General features: G+C 43.2%; 1 protein-coding gene across 3 annotated transcripts in view; it reads right to left on the bottom strand.

The window, feature by feature from the left end:
• Window positions 1-1888: 1888 nt before the first annotated feature.
• Window positions 1889-20762, bottom strand: part of OLFM4 (olfactomedin 4) — a 37974-nt gene continuing 19100 nt past the window's right edge. For all 3 annotated transcript variants that reach the window (XM_035101288.2, XM_035101290.2, XM_035101289.2), the window contains exons 3-6: window positions 16837-16989; window positions 12277-12489; window positions 10982-11135; window positions 1889-4359 (exon numbers count right to left, since the gene is read on the bottom strand). In XM_035101288.2, coding sequence (XP_034957179.1) covers window positions 3557-4359; window positions 10982-11135; window positions 12277-12489; window positions 16837-16989 — 1323 coding nt within the window. In that variant the 3' untranslated portion in view covers window positions 1889-3556. The remainder of the gene's footprint in view (window positions 4360-10981; window positions 11136-12276; window positions 12490-16836; window positions 16990-20762) is intronic.

Raw genomic sequence — 20762 nt, 5'->3', positions numbered from 1 at the left:
GTGATTCTGCCAAAAAGCTCAACTTTTCTGTCCAGATTTTCACTGGCAACCCTAATTTGGGCCAGTCACTATTTCTCAGCCAAACCTCTCTGAGAGAGACATGGTCAAGATAAAGAGAATTGGGGGGGGCACAATGGATGCATCCTTGATAAAACTTAATGGTGATTATATTAATTTATTATCATTTCTATCATCTGAAGTGCCATTTGAATCAGGTACTTCCAGGCTCACACATGTGCTCCTGGTGATTAAGTTGCACCAGCTCTCAATAACACAAAAATGGGGATTCCATCTCCCACTAAGATGGCAGTGTAAACACTTCCTCTTCTTCTTCCTCCTCCTCCTCCTCCTCCTCCTCCTCCTCCTCCTCCTCCTCCTCCTCCTCCTCCTCCTCCTTCTTTGCATAAGCACAGACTTTTAGGCCCATTTTACAGGTTTGATAAAGTGTGTGCTAATCAACTGGGGCTTTTGGCCAAGCACAGCTCTCTGCTAAGTGTACATATGCAATCGGTATTTCTGAATCCCTAGTTGCTGCACAGTACATGCTGCTTCCTATCAAACTAGGTGGTCGGGCAAATGTGACAGTAGCTTTTAAGTTACGGTAATTCCACACACTTTTAGATAAAAAGCTATGCCATGCAGAAGTTCCTCAGCCTAGAAAACCTGATGACAGCGAGAGGACAGGGTTGGAACTTTTCTCCCTGGCTTCCAATTTTCTATATGGAACCGGGCCAGCTCAATACATTTTGGCACCTAAGTCAAACCAGAAAATGGTGCCCCCTCCAGGGGAGAGAAAGATCTACATCAGGAGAAGAGAAGGTTGAACATGATAGCCATGTTCAAATATATAAAAGGATGTCATATAGAGGAGGGAGAAAGGTTGTTTTCTGCTGCTCCAGAGAAGTGGACATGGAGCAATGGATTCAAACTACAAGAAAGAAAATTCCACCTACACATTAGGAAGAACTTCCTGACAGTAAGAGCTGTTTGGCAGTGGAATTTGCTGCCAAGGAGTGTGGTGCAGTATCCTTCTTTGGAGGTCTTTAAGCAGAGGCTTGACAGGCATATGTCAAGAATGCTTTGATGGTGTTTCCTGCTTGGCGGGGGGTTGGACTGGATGGCCCTTGTGGTCTCTTCCAACTCTATGATTCTATGATTCAGGATCTGCTGCCTCTTTGGATCCTGCTGCCTGAGGTGGTCACTTCACCTGGCCTCATGGGTGGTACGGAAGGACATTTTCAGATGGAGGAACATTCAGATCTTCAGTCTGAATAAAATTGTCCGATATCGATTGGCCACATTGGTAAGAAATACGCTCATGAGGTCAGTTGAGCTGGCCTTTCCAAGATTCTAATCCAAGTGTGTAATACGCACAAAATTTGCTGACAGATTGCACAGTTTACTTGTACACATCCATTTGGGTTTCCTTAGGAGTCACAGAAGCCACCATGTCTAGAGGCGTGTGAGCCTCATGGTTTGAAATGGAATTTGCCCAAGCTGTTTCCTAGACTATCTGTCAGAAATAACATCACCCACTAAAGAATTCCATTTCATTTTTCTTTGCCTAAATATAGTTTATTGAAAAATAAAATAAAAATGAGACCAGTGGTAAAGCTATGCATTTTCTGCAACATTCAGTGCCAAATAAATATAAGCCCACATTCAACATGAATAATGCAAAGCATCACATTTATGCAATTGCACTTATAGTTTCCAAGCTAACACTACTTCCATGTTTTATTATCAATCTACTTTTAATTTTTAGGTTTTTTTTAACATTCATTATTTGAAATTTATATGGTAAACAGAAGTGGGCAGGAAGAAACTATTGAACAAGTAGAAGAGAGGCAGTTGTAAGATGAAGCACACTAAATTCTGTATTAGATGGTGGTCTAGAGTTTTCATTTATTTACAAAATACAGAAGTCACAGAAAATTTACTGTATGTAGTTCATTCAAAATTCTAATCACAATTATTCATAATTAATAAAAATGCAAAAGATGGCATAGCATATTAGAATTTCTTGCTACAAAACCAATTCACTCATTGATTACAACAAAAGAGGGGTTTACAAATGTTTGCACAGCATCTTGGAATTTATTGTCCAAAATGTCACAAATAAGACCCCCCCCCTTTCATAAACCAATCAGTATTTCTCTCCCATTTCCTCTAAAAGTAGGGACAACAGCAATGCACCATTTTTTATATATTCCAGTCCAAAAAAGGAAGGATTCATTTGGCCTAAATCTTTATTACCTTTGCTGGACTCTTTTACATCAAGAAGCTTGAGGACTGGAATCTATCCAAAGATTCAGATGAATATTTGGCTAAAATTGGCAGTACTTTTACATTAGTGGCAAATTGTTTTGCATACACCCTGGTTTGCATTACTGTATGTTGTGTGGACATAAAGGTCACAATCTACCTTGTGGATTGTTCTCTTGAGCAAACCTCATTGAAATGAACATAACAATCCTTTGCTGTGTAACTCTCGTTAATTTCTTTATCTGGGCTTTCACAAAAGGAGTGTGTCTCATGTGCTTATCCACTAACTGTATTTTTTCCTTTGTGATCCTTCCACATATCCCTGAGCAATAACTTTAAGGCCCCATCCAGATTTCACAATATATACTTGTGGGAGTCAGTGGAGAGGGGTAGTAACCATAAAGGGCCTGTCCCCAAAAGCGTTATCAGTTTCTTACTATTCTTACTATCCAAAGTGAAATTGGCAAAGCACCAGAAAGATGAAAGAGTCCTCAGTCTACAATTTATATCACTTTCCCCTTTAAAACATTTCATCATTTTGTTAGCAAGGCTAGATGAGTGTTGATGACATTCAAACAATATTTTAAAACTATAAAATCATGTCTAAAACATGTCACTATAAGGCACAGGAGAAGGGGAGGGAGTACAGACAAGGAGTTGTCATTTGTCATTCTGATATCACAAAAGCTAACCAAGTGGTGCTTATGACACACACAAACTGCAGCCCGGGAGCAGAACCAAGTTCTCACTGCAATGAACTACTGCAATTTGAGCGCTGGGGAAATGTAATAACAGTGGTGGTGCTTTAAGAGGAAATGTTTTAAGTCTGCATAGCAAATGATATGGAGTAGAAATGACTCTATTCCCCTGCCCCAATCCAAAAAGACCAGGTTGTTGTTGTTTTTCTAGTAACAGATCTGCGCATCACACACAGGAAGAACACTGACCTAAAGGGACAATTGGTCTGAACCAGGAGCTGCAAGGCGTATCGTTATGGGCACAATCAAGCCAAGCTCAAGCAGTTCAAAGTCCTGCTCATTTCAATGGGAAAGATAAGCAAAAGCTTAATTAGCTGCTGGTGAAATAATTGAAATTTAAGTGTTCAACATTGGCTGGACCTTGCCCCAACTTTTCCAAAAGTAGGTGGCATGGATAGAGCCTGTATGTTGCCATGAGTTAATACAGTATTACATTTCTGCCCCTCGCCCCTCAGAAATGTAGCAGCAATATTGGGTACAAATGAGGTACAAACAGGCCAGACTTCTGCTTTCCCTATTCCTCTGCTTCAATTTTAGTGTGGAAGAGGTTGAAAGGTTAACTGATGCTGAACAAGGTAGCCATCATTGAACACATAAAGTTTACCATCTACAGGGCTGTAGTTGATACTCTGAATTGTTTCTAGCATTTTATCTAGAGTGATGCTTGTTCTGCCTTCTCTTCCTGTGTTTGTGTCATATGTGTAAAATATTTCCTCTTTCCTAGTATTGATGGGCCTTGTGGCATAGAGCACACCACATACAACAAAAGCATTGGACACGGCTGGCTTGTACTGCCTCGTTTCCCATGTACGGATGACCTCAAGAGTTGTTTCATTCAGTCTGCTAATCACCATATTACCTGTGCCAGCTTCTTTTGAGTAAATTACCCACAATCCGTTCTCATCCACAGCAAAATCCAGATCTTGCCATGACACCCCTGCATATGAGAACCGATTGTTAAAAGCAGCATCTGGAAGAGTTTTCTTCAGCACCACAGTATTGGTGCTTAAATCTAGTTTGCTCATATCTCTTGAGCCATGTTGGTTAAAATACATATAGTTGTTGTAAACAACCATGCCACTGCCCTGGCCATATAGAATTCTGAATTGATTAGAGTATCTGAACAGCAATAAATTATCAAAGGAATCATGAAGTCTATAATATTCCAGGTATCTTCCATCAGTGTTCAGTGGTGCAACCCAATAGAGCTCCTTTTCAGGGTTCAGGGGAGAGGTATACCTTCCCCAGGCACCATATTTGTAGTCAAATCCTCTCCAGTTTAGTTGAATCACAAAGGGCTGGCTGGCATTTGCAATTCCACCATGACTGCAGCTTCCTGAAACCAACCAAAAACAGAGTGTGTTGCACATATGCAGTTCAAAGATTCTGAATATATTTGGCAGTGAAATACCTCGTGTCTCTAAAATCTTCACCTCTCACTTGCTTTGTGCCCTCAGTCACTCACCATCACTTCCTCACCCTCATTTCTACCTCCCACCCAGCTCTTGGCTAGTTATTACCTCTCATGCTATATGTCACAGGACCCTCACTCCAGACCAGGTGTCTTGGAAATGCATCAGTTTGGAACATATCTAGAGAAAACCTGTTGCAATCACGGGTGTTTCCCCCCAGAGATTAAATGAATCATTCCATGCAAAATTGACTAAGATTGTCATGTCCAGAAGGATGGCTGTGTTTCAGTTCTCATATCATTTTGCAAAGTGTGGATTAAGCAGGTTTGGCTTTAAATGTGAATTGAATTGACTTTATCCACCATTCTGACTCCCAAGCATGGTTGTTAACGTAACAGAAGCAAGCATTTATATAACACTTTAGAGAGTTTCTAGACGGGGGGGGGGGCGCAACCGGTGGCCCTCCAGATATTACTGAACTACAAAACCCATCATCCCTGACCATTGCCCATTCCAGCTAGGGCTGATAGGAACTGAAGTCAAACAAACTCCTGAAGGGCCATAGCTTCCCATCATTGCTCTACCATTTGGCAAAACTGCTTCTAGGCTGTACTGTTTCAGAGTGCACAGTAGAAGTGCATGATAGAATGCTCCTCCACCTCCAAAAACAACAAGAAAAAACACCTCCACATAGAAAACTAGCATGTCAGGTAGAAAGCTAAATCCTGTCCTTTAATATCAATCCTCTACCGGCAATATGAAGTTGTGGAGTTCAACCTCCTGATCTGATGGTCTATAAGATAAATGTTACTCAGGGCTCATCCACACTTCCATTTGTCCCTGGGGAAACCCTTGGACCCATGCTTTCTAGACATCGGGAAAGTGAACAAGCCTTTAGTCACCCTTACAACAGGTCAGGCCAGTATTGCTATCCCCAGACTACTGATGGGAGGGTTGCCAAAACCAACCCTGAGAGAATTCATGGTAAGGCAAGAGTTGAACTGGGGACTTCCCAACTCACAGATGTCATGCTCCAGACCTTATGCAATCAACATGATCTCAGCTCTTGGCATACCTACACTTCTGTACTTAGAGTTATATATACCTCCATCAGCACAATACAGGAAAGCCAATACTGAAAAGAATACGTAGTTTTATGATCCTGGTTTACTGCTAAATGTTGTGCCACTTACCAGCTCTCTAAATCAATGAGAGCTCTTTACACAGCAGAGAAGCCACTATAATTTATAGTTTGCCCTTAACTGTCAACACATTGACTGAATTAGTGTGCCTAAATCAGTAATGTTATTTTCAAATTAAATGCTTATTAACGGCATGCATAAATCTGCAACTTACTTTTTAAAAAGCTGCAAAAAGGTGAACATATAAAAATGTCCACAACAAGTCGCAGAGATTCAGCCTAAAATAGTTTTTCATCTCATTAAACCAAACACGGATCTAGCTTCGTCTTAATAATTCATGCATTGTTTCATAAATAAAAAACAATCATGTATTCAGCCAAAAGGCTTTTTATGATACAAAAGAAATAAGAAGATCTTATTTTTCCCCTTAAAGAGATCTCTTTCCTGAACATTTGTTTGTTCTTTACTTATGAAATAATACATGAATTATTAAAGTTAGAAGTGGGTTTGGTTTATTAACATCAAACATTGTTTGAGGTTCAATATCCAGTCTAGGCTTTTCTTTTTAAAAACAAAACAGCCTTTTCAACATGCACACAACAAATAGTCAGGAGAGGTTATCCATTTCTTGGATCTATCCAGATCTATCCACATCTAGATCTGAATACTGTGTTGCTGTTGAGTTTCTTGAATGTAGGCATGCTGAGCAGAACAGCATGAGGTGGAGGGGAGGGGAAGAAAACAAAGCACCCTCTCACTTTGTAAATATTGGAAGGCATAAGAAATAAATGTACATCCATTATTCAAGCTGTCACTTGTTTTCAAAGCTTGACCATGGGACAGCATGCATGTCAATGCAGGGTAGTTAATAAATATTTCACACACAACCAGGCGAATTAGCAGATATATGTTCATATACTTAGTAAATGAAGACAGGAGTGCCTGGCGTGCTCTGGTCCATGGGGTCACAAAGAGTCGGACACGACTAAATGACTAAACAACAACAACACTTAGTGAACTCCTGGTGGTCCCCCAAAATATGCTGGAGCCATACTAGTCTTTCTTTCACCTCAAGTATAACTCACAGATAACGGGGACCTCTCACACTTTCCCATGACATGTACACAGTCATCAGGAAAAGCTTAGCAAGGCACTTACAAATTTCAGGGAATCTCAGAAGCACACAGCATAGTCACACACATGTACCCACAGTCCTTGCAATGTAGGAAGGGGCACTAAGGGGCACTATATCTACCACATGTACTTAAACTGCTTTTCAAGATACTGAGGACTGGACTGCAGCTCTGGGAGAGGAACCAGGGATCTTTCTCCCTTTCTTAAAGGGCAAAGACTGAAAGACATTGTGGTGGAAATGATTTGAGTGCAAGCCTTGGCCTTGAAAGACAAATGCCTTAAGTCATCTTCAAGCACTACATTTTGAGCACAGGAAACGCAAGAGTGGGACAGGCAGCAGCAGGGACATGCCCAAGAGCTGCATCCCTCTGTCACCTTTCCCATAACCTTTTAGCACAGGGAACGCAATCTTCTGAAGCAGGGAGACTTCTGTACATGCATTTCAGATCCCTGGACAAACACGACTCTCAAGTGTGCAAAGGTTTTCCCAAAGCACAGCAGGCTCCCTACTTCTGACCACCTTCTGCAAATTGGAAGGAAACGGGCCCTGCGACAGGGGGGCAGAGGGAACACACTCCTCTCTGGACCCTTCTCACATACTTGCTAAACCATTAAGCAAAACAGGGCTCTGAAATGTTTGCACATTTAGAATTTCTGTCCGCCATCACCAAAGAAATTTTCGGCACTTTCACTATTCTCAGGAGCTAAAGCTAAAGCAGGATAAAACTGAAATAAGCTTAATGAGATTCATGCTAAGAACATTCTTTCTTGCTCTTTCCTGAATACGGTAGTCTAAGTCTAAGATGCTTTCATCATAACTTTACATGAAGAAGGGGAAGGGACAAGGGAGAAGAGGTGGAGACAGGCAGGCAGGTGCCAGGGGGGCAGGGGGCCATCTGCCCCCCTAAATCAATCAAAATCAATACAAATCATTACACATTTGAGGTTCTGCCTCCCCTAACAAAAGCCTGCCCCCTAACAAAAATCCTGGCTATGTCCATGGACATAGTACAGCCCCATTAAGATTCCTACTCAGCCCTGCAGCTCATTGACTGTTCTTGGGCACAGAATCATAGAATTGTAGAGTTGGAGCAACCACAAGGGTCATCTAGCCCAACCCCCTGCAATGCAGGAATCTTTTGCCTAACATGGGGCTCGAACCCATGATCCTGAGATTACGAGACTCATGCTCTACCAACTGAGTTACACCAGCAACAATTGGTTACTTCTCAGTCTCACAGGCAAGTATGAATGACATTAGACTTGTAAAACACTTTTCACATTAGAAAACATTACAGGAAAAAATAATACCCTGCCATCTTATCTATTAAGTGTGCATGTTCAAAGAGGGCAGATGCACCTCCATGGCAGCAGCTCCCTTTTTTGAAACGGGTGCACTTGTTCATGGCATTATAAGCATGTTTACCGTAGTCAGTGGACACAGTAGAAGTCAGAGGCATATCAAATATGCTTTTATTTAGCACTGTGAAGTAATTGTGTAGATAAGACAAAAGACTATTTTTGGAGGGGAGAATGGTAAACAGATGAAAATGTCAATGATTTGCCAAAATGTTCTTCAGAAAATGAGGATGTAATTCAGTTTGCCAAATGCTTTTTTCTACCTTGGAATGAGCATTGAGTTAGAAATTTGCAAGCAAAATGGAGGACATATTTTGTTTTAACATTGCTCAAACTAGGCTAATCCACTCTATTGAGCACAGCCGCAAGAGAAGCTTTACAACAGAGCATCTCACGAGGTGACTTTCTAAAGCTCTGCCATAGCCGTTAAACTTTATATAGTCTCATTAGATTCATAAGCTTAGACAGCTCTGGGATTTCCTAGGCACTCTTCACACCCGCCACAAAATATCAAGGAAAGAGAGAGGAGAAAACGGAAAGCACTGGAAACAGGACAAAAACAAAACACCCAGTTTAATACAAACATTATAAATATAAGATGAGCCCAAAGCAAATGGAAGCCAAATGGGCTGGCAGATATACACATGCAGCTAAGTTGGCTGGGGGAATGTACTTAACTCTCTGCTCTCACCTGCTTCAATGAGTGCAAGGAAGCTGTAACCCACAAAGCCCCCACCCACTTAGAAAGTAAGGGAAATTACAGGGTCCTCCTGATCCCCAGCTGACTTGGTGTTGCAGTCAAGTCAGGGGCAAATTAGAGATTACATGCAAATGTAGATAACAATAAACCTCAAACAGCCTTGTTTTCAAATAATATGGAAAAGCAGCCTTGCTGTGGAGGGCAGTAATTTTAAACAAATTAGTGGCAGACTGGTTTTTTTGGTTCAGACTTACTCTGACTGCTTTCCCCCAAACAGGTGTATATTTATTGTGAAAGCAAAGCTCATCCAGCAACCCCTGAAAAAAGGATGAAAATACAGCTAGTGGGAGAGATTTTTGTGTGTGGGGAAATGACTGGTGCAAAAAGCATGGAGCCTCTCCCCCTGCACACACAACTCTGTGACTCAAAATTACAAGTTTCTTTTAGCTATTTCCTGAAGGAGAGTAATGCCCTTTCTGGGCTTCAGATGTCTTGTTTCAGATTTTTTGTGTATGTGTGTATGTTTTAAATCTCTCTCTCTCCCCAGCCAACACTGGACCTGACAGACAAAAGGGTTCCTCATCCTTCAGAAGAGAGAAAATGCAGCTGGTGCCTGAAAGGTGTTTTGAACAATGAAACTTTGTCTTCCACCACTTCATTTATCTTTCTAGCAAGGAAACAGAAGCATGCGGTGAACAGACATTGTCGAAAATAATAAGATCTTTCGGAGATGAATTGCCCTTCAGACAAAGCACGTAACTTTTTTCCTGACCCACTTTGTACCTTATAATCCAGGGACTGTTTCCTGTGGGCCTCTAGATATTATTAGACTACAAATCCCATCCTCTCTAGCCACTGAACATGCAGGTTAGTACAATGGTGGCTGCAGCCCAACAACACTGGAGGGACACATGTCCCCACCAACATGCAAAGCACCAGAGACTGCCCCATCATCAGGGAATGGGCAAGAGCAGCCTGCTCAGAGGGCAAATCTTGGGTCCTGTGAAAAGGGCAGCACAGATAGTTCAGCAGCATGGTTTGCTGTTGACCAGAGGATTTTCTGAATAAGCCCAAATGAGATGAAGGGAGCCACCCAAGAGCATAACATAAGCCACTACACTACCTGGTGGGTCAGGGGTCCCTGTTAATCTGTGGTCATTGAAGTGTCTTCTACACTTGGCCATGGTGATTATCTGAGACTGATTTCCCCGATGGCCCATTTCATCAGCATACTGCAAGCATATTGATAGTGCAGGAAATGTATTTCCCAAGGTTGTGATGAGCAAGAGATCACAAAGGCAGTTTCAGAAGAGTTTTAATTCTTTGTCATTGCAGAAAGATCAGCGAGATCCTCCATTATGTTATGTGGATAACTTGAATGTATTAAATTCTGGCACCAGTGAGTCATTAGAGATTGCTGAATCTTGCTACCCATGACAAAGGTCCCTCCCCCTCCAAAATTAGGAGACATTCTGCAATGTGGCAGGAGTCATTGAGCTTTAGTTGGGTGGGAGACTCATTCAGGAACCTTGGAAGACATTTGCTTAATAAACTGAAGTCAAAATTTTGCCAGTTCTTTGCACTTTTGACCAGTGAGGAAGTGTTTTATTCCAGCATTTTTCTGCACATTTTACCATGTGGCTTCATTTAGTTCCTAAGTCATGTCTTAGTGTTTTTTTAGAGTTGCAGTCACACACAACCTGGAACAATCAAAGGGGGCGGGAGCCTTTATGACCCCACAACCTAATCATTATCAGGATTGGTGTTGCAGGCCAAATTTGACAGGTAGGAAAGGACACCCACTATCAATCACATGATGTCACCATGCCATCCAGTGCCAGGTGTTTTGAAGTCCCAAACCTTCCAAGGTGCTGCTAAAATTGAGACCCCTTCAATAGGGCTTACTTCTGGTTGGTTAGGATATTATTTACTTATTTACTTTCAGAAGCATTTTAATCCATGCTTCATTGCAAAATGAAGGATTTCTCCATTAATTGCCTGGTCCTCCTCTCTGCTCTTTATCTCATTCACTGCAAGAAAGGATGAAAATGGCCACAGTGTGACATGCTGAGGGCTGGGCAAATGAATACTATTCACAATATATGTAACAAAATGGAAAGTTTCAGGAAAGAAGCCTCAGATCTAATTATTTACCCTGCCTTCCAAGAATGGAAAATATGAAAATATACTTCTAACAAAACCAATGCTTACCAGGAGGGATGTAGTGGCTGGTGGTGCTCTGGTTTGTATTCGCTTCACATTCTTGCAATTTATTCTTTAAAGCCAGAATTTCTCGGCGGACTGCAAGGATGTTATGCTTATCCAGCGATTCCAGTTCATTCACCATGAGACTCAAATTCTTAATCTAGCACATAAAATGGTAGGAGTGACTTTTGGTTATCTCAAGTTTGGTTTGCAAACTCATTTTTGCTGATATTTTAATAAAGGATGTTACCAAGAGTGCAGTGGGTAATTAGAAATTGTGCATTTCTAATAATAAATTTTACGCTATCACCATTAATGTACTGTAGATAGATGTCTGACAGCTGCTCAATGTCACATACAGTAGTTGACTTTTGCAAATAGCCATAGCTGCCAAGTCTCCCACTGAAAAATGCGGGATCAGCAGCGGTGTGGCACCGGAAGTCGCCGGCGCCACCCGATTTCCGGTGCCCAGACATGGGTAGCGTGGCACCGCATGTCACTTCTATACATGTCCGGACATGTGTAGAAGCAACTTCTGGTGCCGCTCTGCCCGATTTTCGATGCCCAGGCATGGGCTGAGCGGCACCAGAAGTCGCTTCTATGCATATCCAGACATGCGTAGAAGTGACTTCCGGTGCTGCACTACCCATGTCTGGGCACCGGAAATTGGGCAGCGCCAGCACCCAAAATGGAGCCTCCCTGGCAGGTAGGAAATCCGGGGGATTTATGGGGTTTTTTCTCAATCTGGGCTGCCAGCGGGAAATGGTTTAAAATACGGGGGTTTCCTGCAAAAAAACAGAGACTTGGCAGCTATGCAGCTTGGCAGTTACTAATTTGCTTTAACTTCCTGGTTTTTTGTTTTGTGTGCGTGGTTTTCTTCTTTTACTGTGAAGTGCCTTGAACAAATTGAGTGAGAGATTGGATGCAAATTTATGAATTCTTTTCAGTGCTCAGTGTGGGAATAGTTACTAATTTTTTACACAGCAGGCTACTTGTGGAGCTTTTGATTGGTCCGGTCCATGGTAACTATTCTGGACCACATAGCTCCAATTTCCTCCTTTGGGCCTGGATCCTTCTCCCCCTTACTCTTGACCCTTATTCCAGCCCCACTGTTTCATCCTGGACACTTTTCTCTTATTCGTGGACCAGCCATATTTTCCAGCCCTTGTGTAAACTGGCCAGGAAGGGAGGGAATAATTTCTACCTTTGGTTCTATGTGCATAATTTCAGGAGAATCAAATTAAAGCTACCGGAGATTTTATCAGGAGAAACTGTGGATCTTAACAAAGTTTTTACCATACCTCTCCGTACAGCTGCTCCACAATCACATTGCTTCCCGGTAGCGTACTTTTCAGCTGTGTGACTAGCCTCTCCATTTCACTGATTTCCAGTTTCATCAGTTGGAAGTCCAGTTCAGTGTAAGAAATGCTCGTCTTCTCCATGCGCTCAATCTTGATGGTTAGGTTTACAATCCTTTTTTCATACATTTCAATTTCTTTGGTGTACTTGGTAATCTATACATATACACAGGGATGTATTCCATTTTAGAAAATGTATTTAATTTACCTTTTAAAAAGATAAATTTTGCCCCACTGCACCTCTGTAATCTCGCCAAGATCAAAATATGATTACTTGGGTACCACTGAGCACAGAAGCTTATATAACATTGCTATGGATTCTGGTCTAAAAATAAAGACAAAGATTAGAGATAAATGACATAGATAAAGAAGAATGTCTGCAAGATAGGGAAAGTGTAATCACTGTTCAGCTACATTTTTCTCAGTGGGTTTTAATTTTTATTGAGTTCAACAGAAAAGTGCCTCAGACTGCGACAGAATGACACAGATGATCCTTATGCATACTTTTTTTAAAAAAATCTAGTGGATTCATCAATAAAGTGCAATTGATCAAAAGAGCTTTTAGGCACAAAAACATTTACATAGATTACCTACCTTACAGTTCAAGTTCAAGTTAGTTGCTGAGATTCCTGCAAAGCATGTAGAACTAAATAGGCCTTCACAGAACAGAAATTAGGAAGTGGGGCTGGTTGAATTTTTAGGAGGGTTAGGGGAACAGGGTGTATGGGAACATCATAGTAAAAAGTAAAAATGAACAATGTTTCACAATCATGACCATATAATTAGATTTAGCTTATCACCAAACATATAATTTGTACAGTTCTGTTAGCTGAGTACAGTGGTACCTCTACTTACGAATTTAATGCGTTCCGAACACACATTTGTAAGTCGAAAAAAATTGTAAGTCGAATCCCATAGGAATGCATTGGGAGAAAAAAATCGTAAGTCGAAGCAACCCTATCTAAAAATTCGTAAGTAGAAAAAATCCTATCTAAACTGCATCCAAGATGGCGGACGGAGCTCCATTCGTAAGTAGAAATATTCGTAGGTAGAGTTATTTGTAAGTAGAGGTACCACTGTACAGTGAGTTCCAAGTGCCACAACTTGGTGTGCCCACTCCCAGGTGGTCAACAATCCAAAGCTATATGGGTTCTTTTCGGATGACATCACCCTCTAGTTAACCCTTCAGACTGTGGTATATTAATAGGTTTTCATGTCAGGATGATTAACTGTGTAGAAGAAATCCTCAGCATAGTGATTCCAGTGTGAGATTACAAGAGGCCCATGACGGTGCGATAGAAGCACATCTCAAACAGATTTGCCTGGGGCACCTAGCCATTTCCAAGAACAGTTATGCATTTACAAGATCCATCAATCATTTGCTGCTGGAAAGAATAAGAAAGGTGATGACTTGAACAATGTTTTTATATAGAACAATTACAAATGAGGTTGCATTTATTTTATGTCTTTACCAAATGACCTCAACTATGAAACAGAAGCCTCAAAAGGCTCTTTATTTTTCCTGTATAAACAATTGTCATAAATAAGTGAGTATCTGTAACACCCCTGTAGGAAAGCTTTGTTTTCATGTCTGACCCGATCTGTTATCTGCCAAGAGGATGTGTCACTCTGCCTCTAGCTTGAGGGTTTGTCGCCCTGCTAGGCTGAATTGTCCAGCTGGGCTGCGGAGCTGCAAAGGTTCGGGGTAGGGCTGGGGGGTTTCTTTTTCCAGCTACCATAACTTTAATCACATAGTGCTCCACAGGAGAACAACATTGTTTGGTTTCAGAACTTTCATTGTTTAAAACTATCCTTAAACAGCTTTAAACTGGGAAGACGACTTTTTCTGTAATCACTTATTTTGCTGAATAGCTGAAGATAATTCCCGAGTAAGCACAAATGATTAAAAAAAGCATTTGAATACTGATGAGTGGTTACTGGGTCACTGTGGACAAGTTCCTATCAAAATTATTAATGTAGGTTGGAGGCAATGACATTTTGTTAAATTATTTTTTGTAGCCCTACAAGTGGGACCCCATTAAGAATGAACCAAATGGCTCATTTTAGTCCTTGACCATCCCTTCTTAACTTCTGCTAGAAATCTGTCACTGTTGGAATAGATGACCCTCTATAATTCTATGATTATGCGATTCTCAGTCTGTTGTCTGATTCTTTGTGAAGTCAGGTGAGAAAGCCTTCACAGCCTAATTCCTATACTTCCCATTTTTCTGTTTTCTGTTTTCTAATTCCTATACTTCCCATTTTTCTGTCAATCAGTGATGCTCTGTTGGCAGGAGGAGGAGCAGGAGGGGGCTTGGTGCTCAGCCTCCTTCTCCCTCTCAATATGGGGGGGGGGCTGAATCCCCTACCAAAAAATATTGAGGGGCTGAAGGCACCTCTGCCCCTAGGAGTTGGTGCTATTCTGCATATATATACTGTGGGAGGCAGTGGTGGCACCTACATGGATTAGACAAATTTATGGAGATTATTGGCATCTGGGGCCAGTTCGTCCACTATCAGTCGGTGTTCCCTTGCCCTGGCTCTTCATGGTTCCCATTCAGCCAACACAACTCCTTCTTGGGCCAGGATCCTCTCTTCCCCTCTGTAGCCAGGGACATTTCTCAACAAGAGGACAGAGGTGAACATATGTAAGCCTCACCCTGGGCAGGTGTGGGCATGGGGAGGGGAATAAAGCCCTCTGCCTCTTTTTTCTTCCTGTAGTCTTTGTGTGTCATAGTTCCTATTACTTTAAAGAAAATTGTTTAAGCAAAAAACAAATGTTTGCAGAGAACTGTCTCTGTCTCCACCACCTCCCTGTTGTAGATTTTTTTATGCTTAAACTTCTTATCTCTTCCTGATTATACTGTTAGAAAGTTTATTAATATTTATGGCCAGAATTTATAATTTAGTGTTCTGTCTTTCCTCCTGATTAATTCAAGGACACTTCATTTGTTATGACATCTGGTTCCTGGAGCAGTCAAATAATTTCTCCTGGACACCTAATTGAAACCCTGCATATTTTTCATCAAGCAGCCAATGTCAAATGCTGGTTCTTGGCTGCATGAGGTATTTCCCCCACACACACCCCACTTCCTCGAGATTACAGGTGTTGGGGTTTATTTGTGGGGATTTTTAATGAATATTGCAAGGGAAATGGCAGCAGAATTCCTATAGCAAACCACAAAACAGCAAAAAGCTAAGGAGCTTTGCTTTAATTAGACAGCCTCATGAACACATGGAAACAAGCCACTGTTGTGCAGCTTCATATGGCAGAGAGAGAGAGCTCTTGAATCCCCCACCTTCAGGTCTTGCAATATTTTCAGACCGTAAAGAGGAGCATCAGGCTATTATCAGACTTCTTTTGTGTGAGAAGATCCACCCTTTTGATGGCTTTTCATTGGATTTTCCCCACAACTACCTGCCACAATAATAACAGGAGCTTCCCCTGCCCTTACAGTAAAAGTGAGGCTAATCAGTAGATTCTGTATCCACAGACACCCCCCCCCCCGACACCCCCCAAGGTATGTTAAGCAATATGCTTAATGTGGGGCTCTCAACCAAGGAAAACATTTCACTTGGTTAATTGGTTGCTTTTTAACCTTTGATTTTATTAATTATGCCTGCACAGAACCTCAGGACATGTGCCTTTTTGAAAGTTAAAGGAAGTATAGGTTACAATGCAATGTGACAAAGCTAACTCTCATTCTTTGAAGGAAAGGCCATTTTTAATCTTTTCATTTGTGTTTCTGACTTCTGCTCAACCTCATGGCAAGTTCTGTTTTGTCTCCCATGCTATTCAACATCGATTTTAATCCATTGGATGGCCTCATCTGGATATTTGAAGCATGCTGATGAAAGCCAACTCTTTCTCTTCATACTATCCAAATCAGAAGGGGCTGTGCAAGTGCTGAATTGATGCCTGAACTGAGGCTGAATTCTGATCAGACAGAGACTCTGGTGGTAAATAGGTGAATGTCATGTTCCACATGGGGGGCCACTTCCAAGCTGTATGTGCTCATGTGGCCTGAGTGGCTCTGAGTGGCTAGGCCCAGCTTTGGCTGGTTTGCTAGCTACACCTGTCCTTGGAGCAGGGTGGCCTGTCAGTCACCCAGAGTGTGGCATAAGAAATAAAATGATAAGAGCAACACTGCCAGGACTACACCAGAATTAAAACAGCACCAGCAACGATCAAGTGGTCCCTTAATTCACAGGCTAACTGATTAAGATTATCTGATTAAACTGCAGGAGCCAAAGTCTTGGGTGCTTAATCAAACAGATTAAAGCCTGCAGTTGCCAATTAGACCAGAAAAATATAGAAGGTTGTGTAACGTCACTGGGCACAATCTACTGAGAAGTTATTCTGCACAGACCCTGTGAAACAAATGGGAGCTGATCTCTCCCTCCCTCCCTCCCTCCCTCTCTCAACTTAGTTTTAAAAAACCAGAAACTATATGTGCTGACTACAGAGGTGTATACTTTTATTTATTTTTTAAAGTAACTTACTTTTGAAAGCTCACTCTCAAATTTATTTGAGAGCTGTCGGGCTAAGATCTCAAGGCTCTCCATCCTCTGCACAGGGAATGTGGTGTCTGGTAAGAACACGGAACATTGGCAAACTTTGTGGTCGTCCAAAGAACCAGTCACATTAGCAAATGGCTGCAAGAAAATTGGGGTTGGGGGAAATAACATGAAATTATTGACACAATATAATAATAATAATAATAATAATAATAATAATAATAATAATAATAATATATTATTTATGCCCCACCCATCTGGCTGGGTTCCCCCAGCCACTCTGGGCGGCTTCCAACAAAATATTAAAATACAGAAATCCATCAAACATTAAAAGCTTCCCTAAACAGGGCTGCCTTGAGATGTCTTCTAAAAGCCAGATAGTTGTTTATTTCCTTGACATCTGATGGGAGGGCGCCACTACCGAGAAGGCCCTCTGCTTGGTTCCCTGTAGCTTTGCTTCTTGCAGTGAGGGAACCGCCAGAAGGCCCTCGGCGCTGGACCTCAGTGTATGGGCTGAATGATGGGGGTGGAGACACTCCTTCAGGTATACTGGACCAAGGCCATTTAGGGCTTTAAAGGTCAGCACCAACACTTTGAATTGTGCTTGGAAACGTACTGGGAGCCAATGTAGGTCTTTCAGGACCGGTGTTATGTGGTCTCAGCGGCTACACCCAGTCACCAGTCTAGCTGCCACATTCTGGATTAGTTGTAGTTTCCGGGTCACCTTCAAAGGTAGCCCCACATAGAGCGCATTGCAGTAGTCCAAGCGAGAGATAACTACCGGTAGAGCGTGCACCACTCTGGCGAGACAGTCCGTGGGCAGGTAGGGTCTCAGCCTGCATACCAGATGGAGCTAATAAACAGCTGCCCTGGAAACAGAATTGACCTGCGCCTCCATGGACAGCTGTGAGTCCAAAATGACTCCCAGACTGTGCACCTGGTCCTTCAGGGGCACAGTTACCCCATTCAGGACCAGGGAGTCCTCTACACCTGCCCGCCTCCCATCCCCCACAAACAATACTTCTGTCTTGTCAGGATTCAATCTCAATCTGTTAGCTGCCATCCATCCTCCAACCACCTCCAGACACTTCACTGCCTTTACTGGTTCTGATTTGAAAGAGAGGTAGAGCTGGGTATCATCCACATACTGATTAACACCCAGCCCAAACCCCCTGATGATCTCTCCCAGCGGCTGCATGTAGATGTTAAAAAGCATGGGGAAAGGACAGAACCCTGAGGCACCCCACAAGTGAGAGCCCAGGGGTCTGAGCACTCCTCCCCCCCCACTTTCTGAACACGGCCCAAGAGGAAGGAGCAGAACCACTGCATGACAGTGCCCCCAGCTCCCAAGCCCTCTAGACGGTCCAGAAGGATGTTATGGTCGATGGTGTCAAAAGCCGATGAGAGATCCAGCAGGACTAGAAAACAGCTCTCACCTTTGTCCCTAGCCCGCCGGAGATCATCGACCAGTGCGACCAAGGCAGTTTCAGTCCCATGATGAGGCCTGAATCCTGACTGGAAGGGATCCAAATGGTCCGCATCCTCCAGGCGTGCCTGGAGTTGTTCAGCAACCACTCGCTCAATCACCTTGCCCAGGAATGGAAGATTTGAGACTGGGCGATAGTTGGCCATATTAGCCGCATTGTCAGGAGGATGGGCAGGAGTCAGGCTCTGGGGCCTGTAGTGCTTTGCAGGACTGGGGCCGGCCTCAGCTTGTGCTGGAGAAGCAAGGAGTGGCCACTCAGGTGAGACCACTTGATATCTCACTGGACCTGGTGGCAAGAGCTGGGAGGGATAAAAGCTCAGCATTTCCCTTCAGCTCTTTGCCACAGCAACACGATCCCTGCCTTGTTGCATATGGCCTCCTGTTCCTTGATCCTTCGCCTTGCTCCTCGACCCTTGGACCTTCGCCTTGCCGATGCCTTGCTCCTCGACTTCCAGACCTTCGCCTCCGCCTTGCTCCTTGACCCTCGGGTCCTATCCTCCGTGATGCCCTGCTTCCCAACCTTCGGTTCCTTGACCCTGCGACTGCCTGCTGGACCCTCAGCCCCGCACCATCCGGACACCATTCCTGCTTCCACACCACCATCTTGCCCCCAGTCCTGACGTCCTCAGGTGGGCCTGCTACCTCCCACCGACCAGACCGTGACACACATCGAAAGACGGTTTTTAAAGAAGCGGTTTAATAACCACCTCTTTCAGCGGGTCTGGGAAGGCTCCCTCACAGAGAGAAGCATTCACCAACCTGCAAAGCCCATCGCCCAGCCCTTCCCTGCTAGCTTTTATAAGCCAGGATGGGCAAGGATCAAGGAAACAGGTGGTTGGTTTCACTCATCCAAGCAGCCTGTCCACATCCTCGGAGGTAACAGATTGGAATTGATCCCACACAACTGGACTAGACAGGACTCTAGCACTCCCCCGCCCTGGCCCTGCTCCCATGGTGGAGTCTACCTCTTCCCGAATCTGAGCAACTTTATCTGCAAAAAACTTTGCAAAATCATTGCAGGAGATCATGTGGCCGGTACTGGGCCCTGATGGAGCAGGTGGTTCCGCTAAATTGTGAACCACCTGAAAGATTCTCCTGCTGCTGTTTTCCGCAGATGCAATAGAGGCGATGAAGAAAGTCTTCCTTGCTGTCACTACCGCCACTTGGTAGGCTCGACATTGAGCTCTAACCCGTGTCTGGTCAGCTTCAGAATGTAGAGGGGAAGGGTCGCGGAGAAGTCCAGTTGCACCAGGTAGTGATCTGACCATGGCACTTCTTTAGTTTTGCTTTTGCTTAGTGTCAGATCACCAGGTGAACACCAGGTCCAAGGCATGTCCGCAGCTATGAGTTGGGCCAGACTTATTCAGGGACAGCCCCATGGAGGCCATGCTTTCCACGAAGTCCCGAGCAGCTCCTTGTAAGGTCGTGTCGGCATGGATGTTAAAATCCCCTAAGACAACCAAGCGCTAAAGCTGTCTACCTCCAGTTATGCTAGCTAACCCAATACATTTCTACATAAGCTCAAATCTGATTGAATATTGCAAGGCTCCAGTGATACCTCCTTTGAACGGAAACTGAATATGAAGAAGTACCATGCCCTTGGATCTTCTCATCCCTCAGAGAGATGAGGCGCATGGAGGCTCCTGCAACACCTGCAGAGAGAGCAGACAAGTTCCCTAATGGCAAATTGTTCCTGCTCTGCTAAAGAAGAGACAAGGCGGGTATAGAACAACAACAGACAGAGAAAGTGAACAGCAGCTCTGCATTCTTCTCCAGCTTCCTCTGCCTGGTGAAGCCTACAGAAGTCTCAACAGAGAAAGCCTGGCTCACCTGCAGCTACTTTTCACTCCATGACTTTTAAGATGTAGCTTGAAGCTCAGCCTGTGGTGGAAGGGTCACCCAGGGTCAGGGGGGGGGAGCAGATGCCTCTGCAACCTTGTCCAAAATTGCAGGTGCAACTCTTATGTTTCTAAACTGCTCACCCTGCATTCTGTTTCTTGGTCACAGTTGTTTGGAATGCTGGGAACCTTCCCTGGGTGGGATTAGATAGCATGAAAGAACCTAGGATTTCTCTCCCATCCACCCCACCTTCCTGTAAGAGTTTGCAACAGATTTATTTCTAACCAATTCAAATTTTATGGTCTTGCTTGCTGTTTTTTGTGACCCAGTGAGATAGTTCTTACATAATTTATATTTAGCATATTTATTATTAATAATAATACTAATATTTTTACCAATATAGTAAGAAGATTCATAAAACCTGTTCCAGACCCTCCAAGTGTCCCTATTTTCCAGGGACATCCTTGATTTAGAGAAGCCATTCCCATTTCTGATTTGATCCTGGAATGTCCTCCTCTTCCTTAGGATGTCCCTATATTCATTGGAGAAATGTTGGAGGGTATGGAGGTATCTGACCCCTGGGCCA

The sequence above is a fragment of the Zootoca vivipara genome, chromosome 8 (genome assembly GCF_963506605.1).
Source record: "Zootoca vivipara chromosome 8, rZooViv1.1, whole genome shotgun sequence".
In the NCBI taxonomy this organism is placed as follows: Eukaryota; Metazoa; Chordata; class Lepidosauria; order Squamata; family Lacertidae; genus Zootoca; species Zootoca vivipara.
The sequence above is the reverse complement of the archived record's forward strand: the minus strand, read 5'-3'. Positions and strand labels throughout refer to the sequence as shown.